The sequence below is a fragment of the Cyrtonyx montezumae genome, unplaced genomic scaffold (assembly GCF_038088225.1).
Source record: "Cyrtonyx montezumae isolate F1298 unplaced genomic scaffold, pur_monq_1.0 scaffold_4, whole genome shotgun sequence".
Taxonomy (NCBI): domain Eukaryota; kingdom Metazoa; phylum Chordata; class Aves; order Galliformes; family Odontophoridae; genus Cyrtonyx; species Cyrtonyx montezumae.
In genome coordinates, this window is record NW_027072045.1 from 32,377,881 (window position 1) to 32,400,238 (window position 22,358).

At 41.3% G+C, this 22,358-nt stretch overlaps 1 protein-coding gene across 1 annotated transcript in view; it reads left to right on the forward strand.

The window, feature by feature from the left end:
• The window catches only part of PCDH15 (protocadherin related 15), a 598,943-nt gene that overhangs the window by 462,765 nt on the left and 113,820 nt on the right, over positions 1–22,358 (forward strand). The window contains exons 22-23 of the mRNA XM_065746677.1: positions 2,198–2,291; positions 16,593–16,721. Of these exons, the coding sequence (XP_065602749.1) occupies positions 2,198–2,291; positions 16,593–16,721 (223 nt within the window). The remainder of the gene's footprint in view (positions 1–2,197; positions 2,292–16,592; positions 16,722–22,358) is intronic.

Below are 22,358 nucleotides of genomic sequence, written 5' to 3' on the forward strand. Positions count from 1 at the left end.
ATGGTTTCGTTTTTTCCTTTGGTAAAATAACTTAATCACAATCTGTACTGATTCAGTGCCCTGTAATGTTCCATACCAGAGAGAGTGGTGATTGAAAGCTGGGATGTTAAATGAATGCAAGTACATCTGAATCCTTGATTTAAACTCAGGAGTCTATAAATCAGCTGCTGCTCAAGTGGTAGAAAGGAAGGGACTGATAAATCAGTACAGGATAGTGCAGAAGTATTGCAAAAACTGACACAGATGCATGCAACTGTAGGTCGATGTTAGTAAAGAAGTATTTGTTGTCAATATTCTATTTTTAGTTCACCTTTGGCTCTTCTGTGAATTAATATTTTACTTGTAATTATTTCATGGTTTGTTTTTTGTTTTTTTTTTTTTTCACTGTTACTTTCCTAAGAAAGAAAAGAATTGCAAGAGATAGGTTTAGTGTTTCATGCACGTATATTTATAAATTATTCTATACATATGCATATATAAATAAACGTATATAAGTATATACCCAAAAAATCTGTCCATTTCTCTGGAGTTGTGTTTATTCTTCTGGAACAAGTTTGTATGCTGACTCTTCAGCATCTGAAGTTCTGTCCTGGGTGGAGGAGAAGGAGGTGGTTCATGGTTTCCCTCTACTCACTCTAGGATAATAATTTTTTTGTTTGATAATATGCTCTGTACTACACATCTTTTTCCTCATCTGTGTGGAAATCTAACTTATATCTGAACTTAACATATATGGTGTGTTTTGCATATTTTGTCCTGTACCTCAACTCCTGCTCTAGAGGCTGTGTCTGTACTGTTCCATACTTAGTTGAGTCCACACAGGGGAGCAACAATAGGGCTATCTTAGAGCTTCAAAATGGATATTAAGAAAGAAAAAAAAAAATGCACAGCTGTAGATAATGAAGAAAAGATAGCAACTTTTAAGCAAGTAGTTGTTATTAGGTGTTACGAATGTAGATCACATTCAACCAGTTAAACTTACACTTATGCCCAGCAAATACTTTTGTCTCTGATGTGCCTGTAAAAATAAATGGAATAACGTGGAAAGTCATTGCATACCAAGACAGAAAAATTGCCATACTGGAGTTTCATAGAAGAAGCTATTCACCCATGCTATAAGAGGACAAATATCATTGTGTATCCATGTTTGTTAGTGCATATTTGTCAAATACACTGTGGATTGAGTGTTATTGAAGAGGGGCATTTGTTTGTTGCCTGACTGACGATGCTCTAAGCAGACACCAAATACCAGTATGTGCTTTAGCACTGGTCATGGAAGGATCAGTTGTGCCAGGGAGGTTGAGCTGAGGTTAGTTTGCTCGGATAGGGCTGTCAACTCAGCAAAGCATTTCTTGTCTTTCCTAATTCAGAACATATGAGTTCATGATAGAATGTTGTCCCTGTCTTGCTCTGGAAAAACTTCTGGTAGCTGTCAGAATTCTGCAGGAGGAAATCGGATCATCCTAGAGATGATCTAATGTGTCTGTCTATTTAATGTGTCTGTGTTTACAGGAATTTGCCTCTCTGGAGCAGCACTTCAATTCGTTGTTTATTTTATTCCTTGTGTATGTGGTCTCCAAATTGTCTTTCATCATAAATGAGCATCAATAATCACTGATTTATTCTCCATAACATTCGTGTCTGCGTTAATACTTTATTATTAGGGAATATAGTAAGTCTTGTTCTTGCACTGAAAGGACTCTAGCTCATAGCAGCACTTTTATTACACTTATGCAACATGCAAGTAAGTAGCCTTGTCCTATAAAACTCTAAGGACATTCGTATTTATAACCATCCATGTCGTATTCCCAAAGTTTAGTGCTGTAATCCTGTCGGCTATCAGTACTCCTCTGTGATTGATAGACTGCTTTCGGTTCTCTCTCCTTTGTTATAGCACTGCAGCTTCCTAACAAATGAGAGCCCTTTGTAGGACTGTCTGTCTGTAATCCTGTATATTACTGTGTTTCTATTTTAGTCCTGAATTACACATGTACTGAAGCAAAAAGCTAAGAAATTTGCTCATCTTTATTAGCTTTTGCTATACAAAACATACTTTCAGTTGTAATAAAGCCTTAAAAACTTATTAACTTGCTCAAGGAGAAGTAGTCATGTAATGCAAAGTAGTGGAATAAAAGTGCTTATAGACATTTAAAAATTGTCATTTTGATAATGTTTCATGTTTCTGTTTTGTTACTAGTTCTGGACTGCTAGCCTTAGGAAAACCCTTGGACAGAGAAAGCACTGATCGCTATATTCTGATCATTACAGCCTCGGATGGCAGACCAGATGGGGTGAGTTTCCTCTGAAGGATTAAGAAATGAGCTGCTACAGTATGTAGCCAGGTACTTGAAATAGTCCACCTATAGTATCTAAAAGTCTGCATCAGTGTCAATGAGAGGAATGTACCGTAGTGAAGTCATGTGAGATAAATGCAGTGCAGCCATTCTCCTGCGGTCTCGTGCTGCAGAATAATAGCATAGATGGAGAAGTCTCTAAATGTGTGACCTTAAAATTACTCTTTGTAAAGAAAGATGTAGAATAATACATCCGCATTACCTAGGCTATTCCAGAAGCTGGTGTTAAACTTTAACACTGAAACAGAAAAATCTTTGCCAGTTTGTTTACAAGCCATCAAGAAATCTCCACTGTTTTGGACCCTTGCTCACCGTGTCTTGACTGGTGCAGAAGGAAAATCTCATGTGTTATTTCTTTGGCACATTGCTTCAGCTACTTACAAAGATTTGCCTTCCTGCTCAATTTTTGCTCAGATTCTTTTTCCTCAGAGTATTTATAAAGTTTTAGAGCCCTGGTATTTTTCCGTGGTGATATGGTGTAACCATAACAGAGCCTGCCCTTTTTCCATTAAAATCCTGGCTATAGCTCTCTTCAGTACTTCATCTTAATGTTTTCATTTTTATTACTTGTGGACTATTATCAAGAATGGTCTTGATAGCTATGAGTTCACTTGCTTTCATCTCAAACTTCTAGCTGTGAAATGTGATGATGTAAATACAAAAATTGCTTTTGTTTTTGGACTACATTGTGCTGCTGAAATACCATTCTATTCATAGAAAGGCTACTGAAGGCCAGTGAAGGCAGGTTTAGGATCCCTAATAATTATCACCGAAAGAAGTGGGATTAATACCTTCCATCAGTGGAAGATATTAATGATTTCTCAATGCTAGCATAATGCTCACCATTTCTCAGAAAACATAAGTTCTTAACTAGTATAGCAGTCACCTGACAGACACGAGGCTGAGCAAAAAAGCACTGCATCACTTAACTGTTTGGTTCTGTGTGTTCTTGAGACATAGAGCTATTTTGTGTTCACTTCCCTGCTATCTCCTTATCTGCTTTCCTCCCTCAGTATCATGTAGGCTTTTTGTTTTTGTTTTTACTAGCTTTGTATCTGCATGTGTGTGTTGATTGCTCTTGAAGCGTAATGTGGTCACACCTTTTAACTTGCGTGTTCTCTTTTCCATTTTCTTGGTTTGGGTCTCTTACCTGGCCGTAGCTGTTCCCTTTTGGTAAGATGCTTTCTTTTGACAGCAGGGACACTTCTGTTCTTAAAATTGTTATAGAATTTGGCTTACTTGAAACGCAGACTTAACTTCTCATGCACACTAACATTCTGCTGACACTATTCAAAAGGATGAAGAGTTAGCTGGACTTGCCACTCACTAGGCAGGTACCAAAAATGAAGCTGTAGAAGTCCCTCATTTTTTTATTAATAAACAGCTGAAATGGGGCAGCTCAGACGATCAATCTGCTCCTCTCCAGGCTGAACAGCCCCAGGGTTCTCAGCCTTTCTTCGTAAGGGAGATATGCTGCTGGATTATAGCTCTCTGCTGGATTGTCTCCAGCATTTTCCTGACTGTCTTGAACTGAGGAGTCCAGAACTGGGCACACTGCTCCAGATGTGGCCTCCCCAGGGCAGAGCAGAGGGGAGGATTACCTCCTCCCTTGACCTACTGGCCACACTCTTTCTAATGCACCCAAGGATACCATTGGTCTTCTTGGCCAGAAGGGCACAGTGCTGGTTCGTGGCCAGCCTGCTGCCCACCAGCACCCCCAAGACCTTCTCAGTCCTCGTGATCAACTGCTTTGAAATCGGCACAGCTGGAGCTGCAGTGGCTGATTTGAGGTACAGGGGGGGTTCGGGAGGTTCCTGTCTCACAGGAACCAAGTGAGAGCGGCCAGTCCCCACAGCTGGGGGGGGAAATGAATCCTAGCACAGGAGCTAGCTGGACTCATTGAGAGAGCTTTAAACTAGCTGTGACGGGGGAAGGGGATAAAACAGGGCTCTCCAGTAAAGAGCCTAAGGAGGCTGTGCTGAAGAAAGGGGTGAGGCAGATATCTCAGCTGAAGTGCATCTACACCAATGCACACAGCATGGGCAATAAACAAGAAGAGCTTGAAGCCACTGTGAGGCAGGCTAACTATGACCTTGTGGCTATTACAGAAACATGGTGGGACCCCTCGCATGACTAGAATACTGGGATTGATGGCTACAAGCTCTTCAGAAGGGATAGACAGGGAAGAAAGGGTGGTGGCATAGCTCTCTATATCAAAGAGTGTTTTGATGTTGAAGAGCTTGAGGTTGGAAATGATAAAGTAGAGTCTCTATGGATAAGGATCAGGGGGATGGTCTTTAGGAGTGATATCGTGGTGGGGGTCTGTTATAGACCGCCTAGTCAGGATGAAGGAATAGACAAGGTGTTCTATAAAAAACTCGTAGATGTTGCACGATCGCCAGCACTCGTTCTCATGGAGGACTTCAACTTCCCTGACATATGCTGGAAATATAATACTGCGCAGAGGAAGCAGTCCATGAGATTTCTAGAATGTGTGGATGATTGCTTCCTGACATACCAGGGGAGATGCTTTGCTAGACCTGCTCTTCACTAACAGGGACAAGTAGGAGATGTGAAGGTTGGAGTTTGTCTTGGCCAGAGTGACCGTGAAATGGTGGAGTTTGCTATTCTGATGTCAAGAGGGTGACTAGCAAAACTGCTACCTTGGACTTCCGGGGGGCAGACTTTGACCTGTTCAGGACGCTTGTTGCAAGGGTCCCTTGGGACTCGCTCCTGAGGGGTAAAGGGGTCCAGGAAGCCTGGATTGTCCTCAAGATGGAAATCTTAAAGGCACAGGAGCAGGCTGTCCCGGAGTCCCATAAGTCGAGCCGGAGGAGAAAAACACCAGTGTGGATGAACCGGGAACTTGTGTTGAGATTCCGAGAGAAAAGAAGAGTCTATGTCCTCTGGAAGATGGGACAGGCTACTTGGGGAGACTACAGAGAACTGGCCAAGATCTGCACGCAGAAAGTTAGAAATGCTAAAGCCCAGCTTTAACTTAGACTGGCTACTGCTGTAAAGGAGAACAGGAAATCCTTTTACAAATATATTAACAGCAAGAGAAAAACTAAGGAAAATTTCTCTCCTTTACTTGATGAGGCAGGGAATGTAACCACAGATGATAAGGAAAAGGCTGAGGTTCTCAATGCCTTCTTCACATCTGTCTTTAATAGACAGAGCAGTGGTCCACAGGGTACTTGCCCTGACCTGGAAGTCCGGGACGGAGTGCATAATGCACCCCCTGTGATCCAAGCAGAGACGGTCAGAGATCTACTCCTCCATCTGAACTGCCACAAGTCCATGGGACCAGATGGGATCCACCCAAGGGTGCTGAGGGAGCTGGCAGAGGTGATTGCCAAGCCACTTTCTGCCATCTATCAATATTCCTGGTTATCTGGAGAGGTCCCACAAGATTGGAGGCTTGCCGATGTGACTCCCATCTACAAGAAGGGCCGTAAGGAAGACCCAGGGAACTACAGGCCTGTCAGCCTGACCTCAGTATCAGGGAAAGTTATGGAGCAGATGATCTTGAGGGAGATCACACGACACATGTATGGCATCCAGGGGATCAGACCCAGCCAGCACAGGCTCACAAAGGGCAGGTCGTGCTTGTCCAACCTCATCTCCTTCTATGACTGGGTGACCAGACTGGTAGATGAGGGAAAGGCTGCTGATGTAGTCTACCTGGACTTCAGTAAGGCCTTTGACACGGTCTCCCACAGTATTCTCCTGAGGAAATTGGCAGCCCATGGTGTGGACAGGTTCACTCTTCTCTGGGTGGAGAACTGGCTGGAGGGCCGTGCCCAGCGGGTAGTGGTTAATGGAGTTAAGTCCAGCTGGCATCCTATTATGAGTGGTGTCCCCCAAGGGTCAGTATTGGGGCCCATCTTGTTTAATATCTTTATTGATGACCTAGGGGTCATCATCCAAGGGGATTGAGTGTACCCTCAGTAAGTTTGCAGATGGCACCAAGTTGGGAGGATGTGTCAATCTGCCTGAGGGTAAGGAGGCCCTTCAGAGGGATCTGGATAGGCTGAACAGCTGGGCTGAGCTCAATGGGATGAGGTTCAATAAGACAAGTGCCAGGTCCTGCACTTTGGCCACAACAACCCCATGCAATGCTATAGGCTTGGGGCAGAATGGATTGAAGAATGTAGAGAGGAAAAAGACCTGGGGGTGTTGGCTGATGCTCGGCTTAACATGAGCCGGCAGTGTGCCCAGGTGGCCAAGAAGGCCAACAGCATCCTGGCCTGTATAGTGTAGCCAACAGGAGCAGGGAGGTGATCATCCCCCTGTACTCAGCTCTGGTGCGGCCGCACCTCGAGTACTGTGTTCAGTTTTGGGCCCCTCACTACAAGAAGGACATTGAGGCCCTGGAGCATGTTCAGAGAAGGGCAACAAAACTGGTGAGGGGTCTGGCTTATGAGGAGCGGCTGAGGGAGCTGGGATTGTTTAGTCTGGAGAAGAGGAGGCTCAGAGGAGACCTTATTGCACTCTACCACTTTCTGAAGGGGGGCTGTGGTGAGGAGGCAGTGGGCCTCTTCTCCCTGATAAATAATGACAGGACAAGAGGGAATGGCCAGAAGTTGTGCCAGGGAAGATTTAGATTAGACCTGAGGAAACATTTTTTCTCTGCAAGAGTGGTCAGGCACTGGAATGGCCTGCCTAGGGAGGTGGTTGAGGCACCATCCCTAGCGCTGTTCAAGAAGCGTTTAGATGAGGTGCTAAGGGATTTGATTTAGTAATTGGGTAGGGATGGTGATAGGAGGATGGCTGGACTAGATGATCTTGTAGGTCTATTCCAACCTTATGAACCTATTAACCTAGGAGCCCAAAAATTATTGGTCAAGGAGGATGGCAGCAGGGTGCCTAAGTTAGAAAAAGGGATGGGTAAAGGAAAGAGGACCATGTTGTTCTTTTCCAGTCTGCTCCTGTCAGCAAGCTGTGCAGGGTATGAGAACTTTAAAAGTGGCATCTACTAACTCTCTACACTCCTTTCCAAGTTATACAGAAGAAATGTCTAGCTGGACTGCAAGAAATTTAGGAGAGGGAACAGACTGTGTCTGCACACAAGGCTGGAGCTTGTCCATAATAGCAGTGATGAAAAAAGATCACAAAAAGCCTTGGAAGAAGACAAGAAACATTGCCTAACAGAAAAGAAAAAAATCCCTGAAGAGGATCCTAACAGAAAAGAAAAAAATCCCCTCTAAACTAAGAACTCATGTGGTGAAAGAGAAATCACAGATGGTGAGAACTTCAGCTGGCAGGGAAGAGAAACCAACATACACTCAAGAAGCACCCTGACAAGTGCATGGCACTGGTGGGACATCTCCAGCTACCGACAGTGGAGCCAGAGCTCCAACCCACTGTGTCTATTTGCAGAGTAGGAAGAGTATTGATCTGCTCTAAAGCACCTGAGAAGCTGTATGGGAACTGCTGAATCACAGCCTGAACCACTGATTGATCACCTGAGGTGAGCACTGAGTCAGCCATGGGGCCACAGGTGAAGGTGATATACACGTGTGTATGGAAGGGCTGGAGCCTGGCTCCACCTCTCCCAAACCCCATTTAAGGGCTGACCACCACCAGGGAAGGATCTCTTCTTGGAGATCCCTCCTATGTGGAGTTCCCTGTGAGCCTTGTCATCCTGCAGGTGAGCCATCTTCTCTTTTGTATTATTTGTATACTATTTATATAGACCTACTCAAAATATACCATCATCTATACTATTTCTTTGCGAAGTACCATCATTGGGAGTTATTTACCCCACAGAAGCATCCTGGTATCACAGAAATTAAGTATTACTGTTCCTATGAGATGAGCCACAAGCAGCTCATATCCCAAGCCATATGTGCACAGGTTGAATGTTTCAAATCTAGAGCATTTTGTGTGCTGAATATACATCACTCAACATAGTTGGATGTACAGATGACACTACACCTGTTATGCACACTGCTGAGAAGACTCCAGCCTTGTCCCTTTGCCTCCATTCCTTGGATACTGACAGACATTGATCAGATCCCCTGAGTCTTTTCTCAAGGCTGAATAGCCCCAGGTCTCTCAGCCACTCCTCATAAGGGAGGTGTTCCATACCCTTTATCATTTTTGTCTCCCTCTGCTGGACTCTTTCAAGGAGATCCCTGTCTTTTTTATTCCAGGGAACCCAGAACTGGACACAATACTCCAGGTGAGGCCTCACCAGGGCAGAGTAGAAGGGGAGGATCACCTCCCTCAACCTGCTGGCCACTTTCTTCTTAATGCACCCCAGGATCCCATTGGTCTTCTTGGCCACCAGGGCATACTGCTGGCTCATGACCAGCTTGTCATCTACCAGGACACCCAGGTCCCTCTTCTCAGAGCTCCTCTCCAGCAGGTCACCCCTCAAGCTGTATCGGTGCATGTGGTTATTTCTCCCTAAGTGCAAGACTCTACACTTCTCTTGTTAAACCTCATAAACACTGTAAGTTTGGGAGTCTCCTAAATCTCACTTCAATATATGACAGCTGGTGTGAAAAAAGCAAGCTCATGGTCAGAGAAAACCCATCCCTCCTAAACAGGAAGCCTGGCTAGGCACCTGTGAAGTGAAAACAAAACAAAAATGTTAAGGTTTTCTGATACAAAGCACATAACTCATCAGGAAAACAGTGGTTTTTTTCTTTAGCTACCATTTCTATAGTTAACATCATTTCAAGGGATGTTCTGGAAGGGAGGATGCATGTTATTGTCCCCTTTCATGTGTTTAAGAAATACCAATTTCCACCGCACCAAAGTATCACAATAAATGTGACACAGTAAAGTAATTCTAAAGTTTTGCAGTACAAATTCCTTTATTATAATTTTTTTTTTCCAATCACACTTTACTGATTACAGAAAGGTCAGCTAAGTCAAAACCTTTTAAAATACAAACCTGAATGTATCTAAAATCTCTTCAGTGAGTACTGACTGTTAGACTTGCACATCCTTTGTTCTTAATGCACAAGGGAGCTGGTATGAAGCAGACATAGATAATATTTACAGCACTAATAGAAAATTTACTGTAATTAATTAACTCCCTGAATGCTATTCAAAGTGTTAAATCTTCGCCTAAATTACCTTGATCTAATGATACCTGTTGGTTCCAGGCATTGTAATTAATCCAAACGTCATGGGAGATGGATGCTCTAAATAATTAGTGATCCTCTTCAATGACTGAAATACCAAAGTGCAGCTTTCTTGAAACACACACTGCACTAAAATAAGACTACTTTTGCTTCCCCTAGTGACTGAACACCCACCTGAAATGTTGCACTGCTCAAATCAAGAGAAGCAGAAAGGCAGAATAGTGTCTGTCTTTTCCCTGGAGCACCCCAAGGCCCCAGCAGCAGACTATTAGGATAAGCTGCTCCACCACATTTTTGCCTAGCATCTGGGACACAACAGCTTTTATTCCATTTTCATTAACAACAGCCTGTGGCAATGGTTAAACTATACCACTAGGTGAGCAAACAATTTTCAGTGGCTTCGGCGGGCACTGCCGTGGCAAAGAGACTACCTTGACTTCCAAGGAGCACCACATTTCTGCATGCTTGAGACAGCAATGTTTATTTAGCTTCTCAATTCTAAGCCTCACCAATCTGATTTAAGCTCCTGTAGGGACTACTGTGCAAACCCATGGGTGCTTTAGCCATACTTGAAAGTTAAATATTGCGGCAGTTCACGCTTATTAATCAGTGCCAGATACTCAGAAACTCATAGATGAGACACAAAAAATGACTTAAAACATCTTCTAAAATGCCAATTCAGCAACTTAGAAAGGAAAGATGGACAACTGCCTTTTTCTGAACTTCCAAAATAGATTAGTGATCTGGTGACTAAGATGCACTCCAGGAAAACAGGACACGTAAAGCTGAGTCTTCTGTGACACAGGATAATCTGAGCACCGAAAGCATGGGATGCTATCTAAGCACACTGAATTGCTAGCTCCTGGCTGGCTTTGTGAACAAGGCACTCAGCTGCTCTGTTTTGCCAGGACTTGAGCAGTCAAAATCAGTGCAGGCGGGTATAGTGCTGGGTGAGTATTTTTATGACTGGACATTTGTATTTGGAGGTTTAAATTCTTCTTAAATCATACAGTACACAGTAAAACAATAATGGAGCTTCCTGTACTATATATGAGTCAACACAGATGATCATCCAAGCCAAAAATAAACAGCATGGAAAACATTTTTTCAATTAAAAGTCAAGAATACATTTTATTTCCAGATACTCCCTCTGAAATGCAAAGACAAATTCTTGCCTTGAATTCTCATCCACACAGAGTTTTGTTTTAGCTTAGCATTTTATTTTTTTTCCATTTACCTGTCCATCTACAAATCTACAACATTGCTAAGGAAAGAAAAAATATTTTCCTGACTACTCAGCTAATGCATCCTTAATTGTTTGTCAGACTGTAGGGTTAATGGTGAGAGGTGGCAGGCTGTGGTATTCCAAGGTCAGAGAAAAACCAACAGCCTGTTAATGCTCTAGGTTATCAATCAGAGCAACAGTAACTTAGGAAGCATAGTCCAGCATTTTAAGCAATCCAGAGTGTTATAAGGCATGTAAAGTGATGAAGTGGTGTCAGCCAGGCCACATGGCTAAAATGGAAAGTCATCTCACTTCATGAGGGCTTAAGTAATTTTGATGGAATAAGCATTCCCTAAAAGTCAAAAGGAAGTGTGTGAGGACAGTACTGTCACCAAACAACATTAAACATTCTCCTGATAGTAGTGTCATTCTTCAGGCTTCCACTTTCCTGGAGCACACATGAGCACCACAACAGTTTGCCTACTATACCATCTATGTGTATTTTATGCTGGTCCCAATCACTCCCAGTAACTTAAGATCCAAGCAGCTGTTTCTCCTGCTTTGTAAAGAATAGCTATTATTTTGGATATCATGAGTGTAGATCTCCTGAATAATATAGATAAGTCCTGATGTGTAGATCAGAAGCATTATACTGCATGTTTTTAATCAGATGAAGCCCTGGGCTTTGCCTCAGGTCTTATTGTATGCAAACTAGTTAAATCTAGAGATAGTAACGTTTGTCTAAGTTAAACTTGCTTGACATCAGAGCTGAGAATGCTTCCTTTCCAAGGAAGACAATGCTCTCAGCAATTCCCAGTCTCAATTTAAATGGCAGCGTGAGAATAAGACACGAGTGCAATCTTCAGATTTCTCATCTGTAACATTTATCAGGGTCTGGTGTACCTAGAACAAAAGATATTTGTGAAGGCTATGTAAATGATGCATTTATCGCTTAGGGAATAATTTTATATATATAGGGAGTGTTTTATTGGCCCTAAGAAAGCTATAAATTGCAGCCACTGGTCTTTATGTTTGACTTACAGTCATTATGAAAGAGAAGTAAGAACGGTTTGCTTCAATAATGAATGAGAAGAGCCTGGTACGAAGCTGTACCACTTTTCCTTCCGCCTTAATTTCTAGTAACAACTTCAGTGCTGCTTTCCAAACCACATTCAACAAATATTTTGTAGAAAAGTCAAGGTATTTTTTATCCATCTCTCTAATTGCATTATCTTGGATCTTACATGAGGAGTATCCATGGGCAGAACCAGTCGCGAGTTAGACCTCTGTAATGTTACTGCAACTCACATTCGTTCAAAGACTTTCAGTGGCAATTAAAGCAACGTTATGAGGGTTAGTGAAGCAACTCCTCTTTCTTGAGAGGATTTTGTTCTAATGCCTCTTTTAGGATCCTCTGGAGAACACAGCAACTCCTCTGAATTCTGTAAGAAATTTGAGGTACTCTCATTATGAAGACTCTAATCAATCATATAGCATGAGGAAGAATAAAGAGGGAGAATTAAAAGACGCTAGCTGCAGCTGATTTTTTTTCAAACATATTTTCTTCACATGTTCTATTATTTTTTTCCTAAACTTTGCAAGGAAAATCCTTGGCGATCTGGTAATTCTAAGTGTTGCATTAAGTTTAGTCTGTCATATGCAGGCCATGGGAGCTGAGCTGTAGGTTCCAGATTCATTGCAGCACTTCTGAAATGGTAAAAGTGGTAAATGAAGAGGCATTTCTTCTTTTGCATCTTGGGGCTCTGAGATGTGTGATATAGCTACCTTTGTTCCCCCCCCCACACTAATAAGACAAGAAAGCTGGCTTTGCAGAATTAAATGCTCTTAATTGCCAACTTAAAAATAGTGATGTGATGACTTGTGAGAGAAGCATCCCCACCTCTATCTGCTTCAGGCTGCCTTAGCAGAAGTTACTCTAGGTATGTGGAAAATGAAGCACACTTTGCATGGCTCTGGGAGTGATCTCAGGCAGCCACTGCCACGTGTGGTTGTGAACGGTGGCGAGAAATGACAGGTACAGGAAACTGAGCTCCATACAAAATAGGATGACCTTATCTCAGTGTGCTTACTTCTATCCTCTCTGCGGCACACTTCTTATCCCTACAGCATGCATTTAGTGTCCTGGCACCCTCCTGCATTGGCTGATGTGCAAGGTAGTTACCTTGACTGCTGTTGCAGAGGATATGACCCACAGTGTACTTGCTTTGTTATTTTCTCCTCCAACAACAGACAAAGAGCTTGTGGCAAGCCCTGAATGTAACTTTAAAGCAATAATTATTTAGTCAACGTGATTTCAGTGTTTCTGGTGACTTTTTACATTGTCTAGAGGACAGATGATCGTGGTGCTACCAGTACTGCTCCATGCTGCAGTTTTGCATAGGACACTGCAAGTTATTTGAGTCATTGTATAAAGGCTATTTCACACCGCACCAGCATGTCAACTTTCAAAGAACTTAAGCAAAACTTTGGAGCCATCTAATGGAGATATAAAAGTGTTGATATTTAAAAAAATTATTTTCTGGTTATTGTGGTTTCTGGTGGTAATGGCAGAACAGCTTCTCTGGGCATCTCAGAGAAATACAGGCTGTACGCAACTGACAGCTACCTCACCTAAAAGGTTGGTGTCATCGGTGGGATGAGGAGCATTTATTGAATGTAGATAAAGTAGAAAACTTCTGGAGTGTTCCCCATTTTTTCTTCTCAATTTCAGAGTTTGCTGCTGCCAGGGTACACAGTAGCATTGCTGCTACTAAAACAACTCAGTATGGATGCTTCTTTTGATGATCCTGCCACTGTAGTGATCCTCTTATCAGTAGTTCAGTAAATGGTGACCAACACAAAAAATAAGATATATTTGAAACAGTCTTATTACAAGGTCTCATTTTAGTTCCCTAGCAAGCTTAGATACAAACATAAAATTTAATATTATAAAATGATTTTTCTCAGTTGGCATCTCAAAAAAATAATACTCCTTTGCAATGATAGTGTCTTTTTCAGTTTAACTTTGTGACTCAATAAGTGGATCTGTCCTCTATGGCAGTGTTGGCAAGCAGATAAGGAAGGGTGCAAACCTGTGGATAACAGAAGAGTTGGGAACCATTTCAAATCTTTCTCTTCCTGTCTCCTTCTTTCTTGTGAAATACTGCAAACTTTCTTTTTTCTCTTGTAGAGCTAAGCTAAGTGAAAGCTCTTTCATCTTTCTGGTTCTTTCTATCTTGGTGGCTCGAGTGACCTGGAAATCCCTCTTCTTCAGCATGTCATACTCTCCATCACAGAATAACCTACTGAATAACTCAAGGAACCAACCTTTCACCTTCCATATGCTGAAGTTGGGCTGGTAGCTTTACTTTCTGTTTGTCAGGTAAACTCTATCTAATGATATAAAGGCATCAGAAGTGTGATTCTTCCTGGTCTTATCCAGGGAGTGCTCTGACCAGGTTCTCAGTATTGCAAAGACAAGCAGGAGCTTGTCACTTGCAAACTTGAAGCTGGTTGTGCTTCATCACTTGAAACTGTGTGTGCTCCTCCAGGTCTTTGACAAAGATGCTAAAGAAGATCTTATAATTCATCTTAAAATCCAGGTTGTATTAAGCAGAACTTAACCTTCCGTGCTGTTTCCATCTTCTTGTCCTATGTGGAACCTGAGTCTGCTTTGGTGCTTATTCAGATGACCCCTTCTAAACTTAGGCTGCATTTCAGTAAGCTATATATTTCTGATATTACCATGATTGGGTTTCAAGATTACTTGGATTAAAATAAAGTAAAGTAAAATAAAATAGTGCCATTTTTTTTGCTCATGACAATGTAATACTGCAGGGCATGCTTCTGGAGTAGAGTTGCTTAGATTTAGAAGAGCACTGTCCTTTAGGAAAGGGACTCATAAGAGTTCCTCATAACAAGTTGCTGTGTTGATCTGAAATAAGTATGTGAGCACCCACAGAGCACACGCTCAAGTACAGGAATGAGACCTGTAAGTAAATCACAACAGTCATTTTGCTTTCAGCTCTGGCTTTAGAAGCTATCAAATGCAAATGTGTCTTCTGGCAGCTGTTCTCAGAGCTGCTGTGGGTTGATTCAGTGTTGTCAGAAGTGAACATACTGCAGATTATCAGACATAGTCTGTTAAAATTCTCTGCAATGGAGAAGAAATATTTTTTCAAAATGAAAACTACTTTCTGAAGCCAATATTTTCCATGCCATATTTGTCTCAGTTTATTAAATATAAGAGTTTTTATTACTCTCCATTCTGTGGAATCGAGTAAGCTTAGGAAGATTAATTTACCTTCACTGCACAATGTGCATCATCTGAGCAAACATTCTCGAGTGTGTTTTGTGTTGACAGTGATGCATGAATTGCAGAGTATGTTTTCCTTATGTACCTTGAATGTGGGAATGACAGTTTCAGAAACAATTAGCAAACAGCTGAATGTAAGCCAATATAAGAAGTTAGCCTGAAAGCATCTTTATTGGTTTGTTCATTTCAAAATATTCTCACTTATTTACTTGTAATGCATTAAGCAGTTATTGGAGGTTGCCTATTGGGAAGCAGTTATGTTTTCTGCATTTGCTGTTGTACAAGGAATTACAGAACAACTCTTTTTCTGGATGAGCTGCCTTGTGCATGGTTATTATTTGTGCCACTTGTGTTTATGTGGGGTCTGTGCTTTGCTGTGCCAGTACTGAGGATTGCTAATACAGCCTGTTAGCACAGGTAGCATTGCAGTGAAGTGCACAGGGCACCGTGCAAACACAACAGCCATGTTTATAGCTGTGTGAAAGAGACAGCTGGCTCCAATACCTGTGACTGGGCTGCTTGCCAATGCAAGGATTTGGAAGGTGAAGGAGATTGACCTGTTCCAGGATCACTCCTGCAGAGAGTAAGTTATCAGATTGAACTGGCATTGACACAGCAATGAAAGCATGACCACATACTATTAAGACAGTGAGTAGATATTGAGTACATTAGTTGTTCTTTGAAAGTGCCAGTGTACATGCTGCTCTGTGGCAAACACAAGGAGCATGCCCTGTAATAAAAACGAGGTGAAATTCTGTTTTTATTCTGGACCTGTGAAGCCGTAGTTCTGAATGAAGGAAGTAAAGCAGCAGATGTTTCAGATAGATGTCAATGAGCTTTAGAGCTATCAGAGATCCTTTAATGAATATTAAAATGGTAGCATCAGACTTAGCAATTTGGGTTTAGGAATAGGTTGTGCCTCATGCCCATCCAGTGCTCCATCACAGCCTCTGGCATGGCTGCAGCTGGGCAGGAAAGGTGCTGGTGTGTATTCCTCTTGGGGGTAGAGCATCCTTGTGCTTTCTATGCTGGTGCTTCTCTGTTCTTGCAACATGAAGGATTTCCTGGTGTAATATTTCTATCTTTCTATGTTGTTTTTTTTTCCCCTAAGTGCTTCTTTTTTCCCGGTTGGATTATTACAAGGACTGTTCATTCCTTCTGTTTGCAACCTGTGTCATAGGACACAGGAACATGTATTACTAGCTGCAGCTCTTCTGTAGTTATACGCATAGGATGTAAAACAAAAGCATGGGTGTTTTTGGTGCCAAAATGTTTAAAGTCATGAAGCTCAAACTGAGGTGCTTTACCTCAGTGCAAAGCATTTCACTCTCCTATTGCTTGATTTTTAAGTTAAAGATCCTTAAACCCTTAAAATATCACATTAGGCAAAACATATCTGATATGCTTTCTTCCTTTCTTTTCTTTTAAGCCAACTATAAGCTCTTTAAATGAATAACATTTCCTGTCTGGCAAAAATATGCAAAAACAAATGGGTCATCTGTTTACCAGGGATTCTATACTGGATGGTTCTAAAACACAGCAATAAAATTGCTGTAAATTAGAAGGTAGTTCATTTATAATTTCATTTTTCTCTGCAGACTTCAACTGCTACTGTTAATATTGTGGTGACGGATGTAAATGACAACGGGCCGGTCTTTGATATGTTTCTACCTAAAAACCTGTCCGTACAGGAAGAGGAAGCCAATGCTTTTGTTGGTCAAGTCAGGGTAAGTTGTTAAATGCAGTTAAATTATTTATTACGCAAGCATTCCAGACTACTAAGAAAGAGAGCAAAGTAATTGCACCTTTGGAAAAACTCACTTTCAAGTGTTTGAAGTATAGATGGAGTTTAATTATAGTCAGATGTATTTACATTAGCAGTTAACAAAATGATTTTTTGGGCCTTAAAATACAGAATTGATTATGTCTCTTATGCTTAGTAAGTTAGAAAGTCACAATCAGAAGGCTGTTCTTGAAGACACACACTGTTAGAAATGTTTGCTTATAACAGATCTCCAGCGTTATAACAGTCACCACATTTTTATACTGTTGCTGATTTCTTTTCAAGTATTTTCCTCATTCTCTGACTGAATGCTGAATACATAGAAAAGATTGTCCCAAATGTAAATTTTTGCTGACATTAAGGGGGAAAGCTGTTAATGTATTGACCAAAACGAAACATTAGATGCAATAATGATAGATTATGCTTGGGTTATTGTTAATTTAAGTAGTTTGAAGCCGTGTAAATTTTTATTATGTGTATGGGTCTTCTGGGGTACCAATCGAAGATTCAGTCTCTTGAAACGTGCAGCATCTGTTTGTCAGAGTCAAGTGGAAGGAAGAATGAATTGGTGCTTTGGATGAGTGTTTGAATGTGATGTGCTCCATATTTCCTTCATTGAGGGGCTAGCACAAAGGCTGGGTTATAATACGAGCTGTAAGTGATGGAAGACAGATTGGGAAGCAGGGTTTTTCAAGAAGTTACACACAATCATTTCCTTTCTTTCATTTGCCTCTCTTTCCCATTGCAATTGTATCACACAGGTGCTGTCCTAACAATTCATTAACTGCTATCTTAGCAATGCCTCCAGATAGGATATGACAGTTTAGGTAGCATTGTAAGGGGCCAAGGCATATAACCATAATAACCATATTTCTTTCAAAGTTTTTATTACCCAGTAAATACCCACGATGTGTCATATTTGTTGTTAATTTTCCATTCTTTTTGAGTGAACTTGAGTTGTTTTCTGGCAAAAAAATGTAAAATTCTCAATTTGTAAATTGAGAAACTTTCCTAGGGACAGGCTTGCCTTTCCTTCTAATTTTGTTATTTGCTTTGAAAGTCTGAGTTAATTCAGGTTATATGCAAGCTCCTTCAGTATGGTTTTGTTTGCACTAGTACTGAAGAGGTTCTGCGTAAGTCTGTGCTCTGCTTCCTCTTCAACCCGGTACCGTTAAAGGTAGGTACTGCTCTGGAGCTGCCTGAGCTCAGGTGTAATTTTAAAGGGAAATAATTTTTTAAGAAAAGTTAATGAAAACTAGAAATTTCCAAAAGCTTGTTTTTGTTAAGCCAAGCTGACTTATCAGTCCCGTCACAGGCTGTTTTGAATCCTTGCATATGCAGATGTTAAGATCCTTGTGCTTGAAGCTGTTTCCATGAAGCTTTTTTCATTGTTCATTTTACGTAGCCGTTTTTTTCCTTTTGCATCCTAAAATGTATGGATGTGATATTTTAAAACAGTACCAAGTATCTTTAAAATCCACTTTGTGGTTTTATTTTCTTGGTGCCCTCAAGGTACAGTAATCTTCTAAAACTTTGTATTGAGTTTATTTTTAGTCTAGATGGAATTATAAAATATGTCATTGCGACAGAACTTCTCTCTCTGATAAATTAGTTTAATTTCTAAGTTGTGTTGAAAATATGTAATGAAACCTTTAGGTGGCTTATTCCTTCATGTGGAATGATAGAAACTGGCTATACTGGTTTTGTTGTTTTTTTTTTCTCATGTTTATCACTAGTCTTAGTTCTCAGACTCTGGTTGGAAAGAGCTTTCTCTTTGTTCAGAAACACTGAATGCAGTTTCTAATGTTTCATATTCATACAAGCAGTATAGAACAGAGTGATGTGGGCACTTGGAATTATTTTCTGGCCTCAACAAGATTATTGAAATCAGGATGATTATCCTTTTGATATAGCTGTGTTGATTAGGGAGATTCTTCTTTAAACAACAAAGTTGCTTTTGTTACGTTGTCCTTCATGCTATACTAGAAACCTCTCCCACACCTACTGTGGTTCTGTATGAATGTTTTATACGTAAAGCTGTAATGTGGTTTAAATGTAAAAGGCTATTTCAAATAAAAAGGACCTGGTGAAAGAAAGTAGTATTTACTGTCTCATGTGTTTCCATCACTAATAATTAAACTGCTGATGGGTGAGGCTTCTTTTCAGAACCTCTTTTACTGCAGTCATTTCAAACAACTGAAATTCACTTCAGTGAGCACTGGCACAGATGATTTAAGAAAATAATTATTTTTTGTGATGTTCTTTTCTGTTCTGAATGCTGACTTCTCAAAAAGATATTTGTACCTTAAGATTAAAGGTACAGTCCCCACAGTTCATTGGGGCTGAGGACATAGGGATGAGGGTTATGAAGAAGGTGCTCCACTACTTTGATGCCTCGTGTTTTTTTAATGGCGTGGTATGGGAACTCTCAGACCAGCGTCAGCCTGAAGGAGGAAAGCAATACCCACGAGGAAGATGAAGTTGTGGGCTGCTAAAGGAAGTACATGCTGATGTAATGGGAGCAGATGAGGGTCATCCAAAAGTTCTAATGTTAACTGGCATTGCTGCACAGATGCTTTCTGTCATCCTTGAAAGGTTCCAAGGAGTGGTGTTTCCTTCTAACTAGGAAGGCAAACATTGCACTCATCGTTGGCGGTGGCAGAAAGGTGGATTCGAGGATCTCCAAGATGGTGAGTCTGACCACGATCTCTAGGAAGACAGGCCATTCCCAAACAAATGGATGCTAAGAAGGTGAATGGGAACAGCCGTAATAAATATACCAAATCATACCTGACCAACTGGTAACTGTCTGGGCGGAAGACTTCTTTACATAAGGGTGATGGAGCACTGGAACAGGCTGACCAGAGAGGTTGTGGAATCTTCTTCTATGGAGAAGACCCATCTGGATGCCTACCTGTGCAATCTACTGCTATAGCAGGGGGGTTGGACTCTGTGATCTCTTGAGGTCCTTTCCAACCCTTACAATTCTGTGGCTCTGAAAAGGAACAGTTAAATGCTCCCCACGTACGTCTCCTCCTGAGATAATAGATTTCTGTGCTCTGTTTGGAGTGGGAAAGTTGGACTTAAAAAGGGATTCCCAGAAGGGCTTAGATAATAGTCAGGAATTAGTTTCCCAAGGAGACATAGAATGAAAGACTTGATGTGGGAGTGAGGTGGGCCTGTCTGGGGCAGGGAGGCCGTGCTAGCCCTCTGAAGTGCTCTCACTCTGCCACTCAAATGATTGTGTCTTCCACCTGGAGTTCATGAAGGCACTGGCACAGGACCGCTGCCTGTGGGGATTTCAGGAGCACACTGAAGATGAAAAGAACAAAAGCTAGAAGGGATAAGGCTGACAGTGTAGTGGATGTATTTGAAATCCCTTCTATTTTACAGCGCTGTCTGAATGGGGTGGTCAGAGGAGTATTGCTGCTCTGTCATGTCTGATCATCAGGATCCCTGAACAAGACAGGAGCAGAGTTGCTGAGTGAAGTTCTCTACAGATGACCAACAGAATACTGAAAGCTTCACATCGGAAACTTGAAAATGAAATAGAAGCATCTTATCTTCTATTGCAGTCTAGAGTGGCCTGATGTCCTGTTGAAGAGACAGCATCTGAATGATCAGCATTCTCTTTATCAGTACTGTTAGGTACATGGGACATGGAGAAGTGGAATAAGTGGAATGAAATGTAGTTGGCTAGCAGTGGCTTCAAAGTTTGCAAATGGCTTTGCATTCCTTTTACATGAAACGTAGTCCTGCATAGTTTGTTACAGCACTTAAAAATACAGTCTGAGGGTTAAATAATAAACTATTGTCCTGATGGGGACCGACCAGGAGAGGAGATACCCCTCTGCCCACCCCTTGACTCAAGCTCCATTTATCTGCTTTTTCCTATTCACCTGGTTTCTCTTGCCTCCCCTCCTAATGATTGTTAGTTCTAGGAACATGCTTATGTCATTGATCTCTTTTTGCAATTTCCATTGTGACCTAGGGACGTGAAAGGAAGTGATAAGGAAATATCGATTAAAGAATTGCATGGCAGTGAACAACCTACTCATAATCAGATGCTCAAATATCACCAAGCCTTAGACTTTCCCTGAAATGAAGGCACTATAAATGGGCTCCGATGCTGAAAACAGATTTGCACGCAGCGTGCCTAATACCTCTGTCATCTGTGTCTCAGTTTAAAATGAGAAATGCATTAAAAAAAAAATAGAAGGTTGGTCTTTGACATGGAGCTCTTCTACTCAATTGAAAAACCGAGCCTTAGATAAATTTACTTAATTCTACAGTAAAATGAAAAGTCTTGTTTTTCTACATATTAAATATGTGTAAACTAGTACTTTGGTATGTACCAAGTGGCATCTGTCCACTACAGAACAGAGCAACTGCAGGCAAGTAGGTGAGAATAGAGGCCGCCTCTATGGCAGTGTACAGATTTCACATTTTACTTCTTGCAATGGCATGGAAGTGTTTTAGATGTGTTGTTTACAGAAGCAACTATTATTTTTGAATGGTAGCAGAACACAATTATGATGTCAATTTCCTAATTGAGTTTTCTATGAATATTAGTGAATTCTTAGAAGCTACTATTTTTAATTGAAATGCAGAGGATGGGAAGCCTGGCAAGTTTCACAATTTAAAACTCAGTTTAAATTTCACAGATGTCAGTAGAGCTTATTGGGTTGGACTGAGTGACCTCTGGAGAGCCATTACATTCAAATTGTTCTATGATTCTGTATATAGGAAACTGCTTTGAATGCTCCTGAGGTATTATGCTACAAGATTTTGTTACAGAAAGCCCTGAAAGGAATCTCACTTTACCTAAATCACCACTGTCATTGTTTTCTACGTGAAGGCTTATACAAGGGAGTATGACTTATCGTGTTATAACACACATTTACCTGCACTGTAGATAACACCTCACCTGCATTAGAAGTAGCAGCTTTCAGAATTAAATTCTCAGGTTTCCTGTACCTTTAGACAGCTGTGGAAAATTGGAGGTAGAGGAAAGGAGAAAAAGTACAAGACCAGAAAAAATTAGAATATTATTGGCAGAAAGGACAGTCGATGAAGGTAAGGAATTAAGCCTCTGGGGAAGAGAGGAGTAGAATCAACATCTCTGAAGTAAATTTCAAATACAGAGAGCAAATCTGTGACCACTGCACATTACCTAAGAAAGTATTTTACATTTATCTAATACATACAGAGTCATAGAATGTCTTGGGTTGGAAAGCACCACTAGGATCATCAAGGTACAACCCCCTTGCAACAGGCAGGGCCACTAACCTCCAGGTCTGGTACTAGACCAGGTTGCCTAGGGCCCCATCCAACCTGGTCTTGAACATCCCCAGGGACAGGACATCCACAGCCTTTATGGGCAGCCTGTGCCAGCACCTCACCACTCTCTCTGTGAAGAACTTCTCCTGTCATCCAATCTCAATCTAACCTCCTTGAGCTTAAAACCATTCCACTTTGTCCTATCACTGTCTACCATTGTAAAAAGTTGATTCCCCTCCTTTTTATAATCCCCTTTAAATACTGGAAGGCTGCAATGAGGTCTCCTCACAACCTTCTTCTC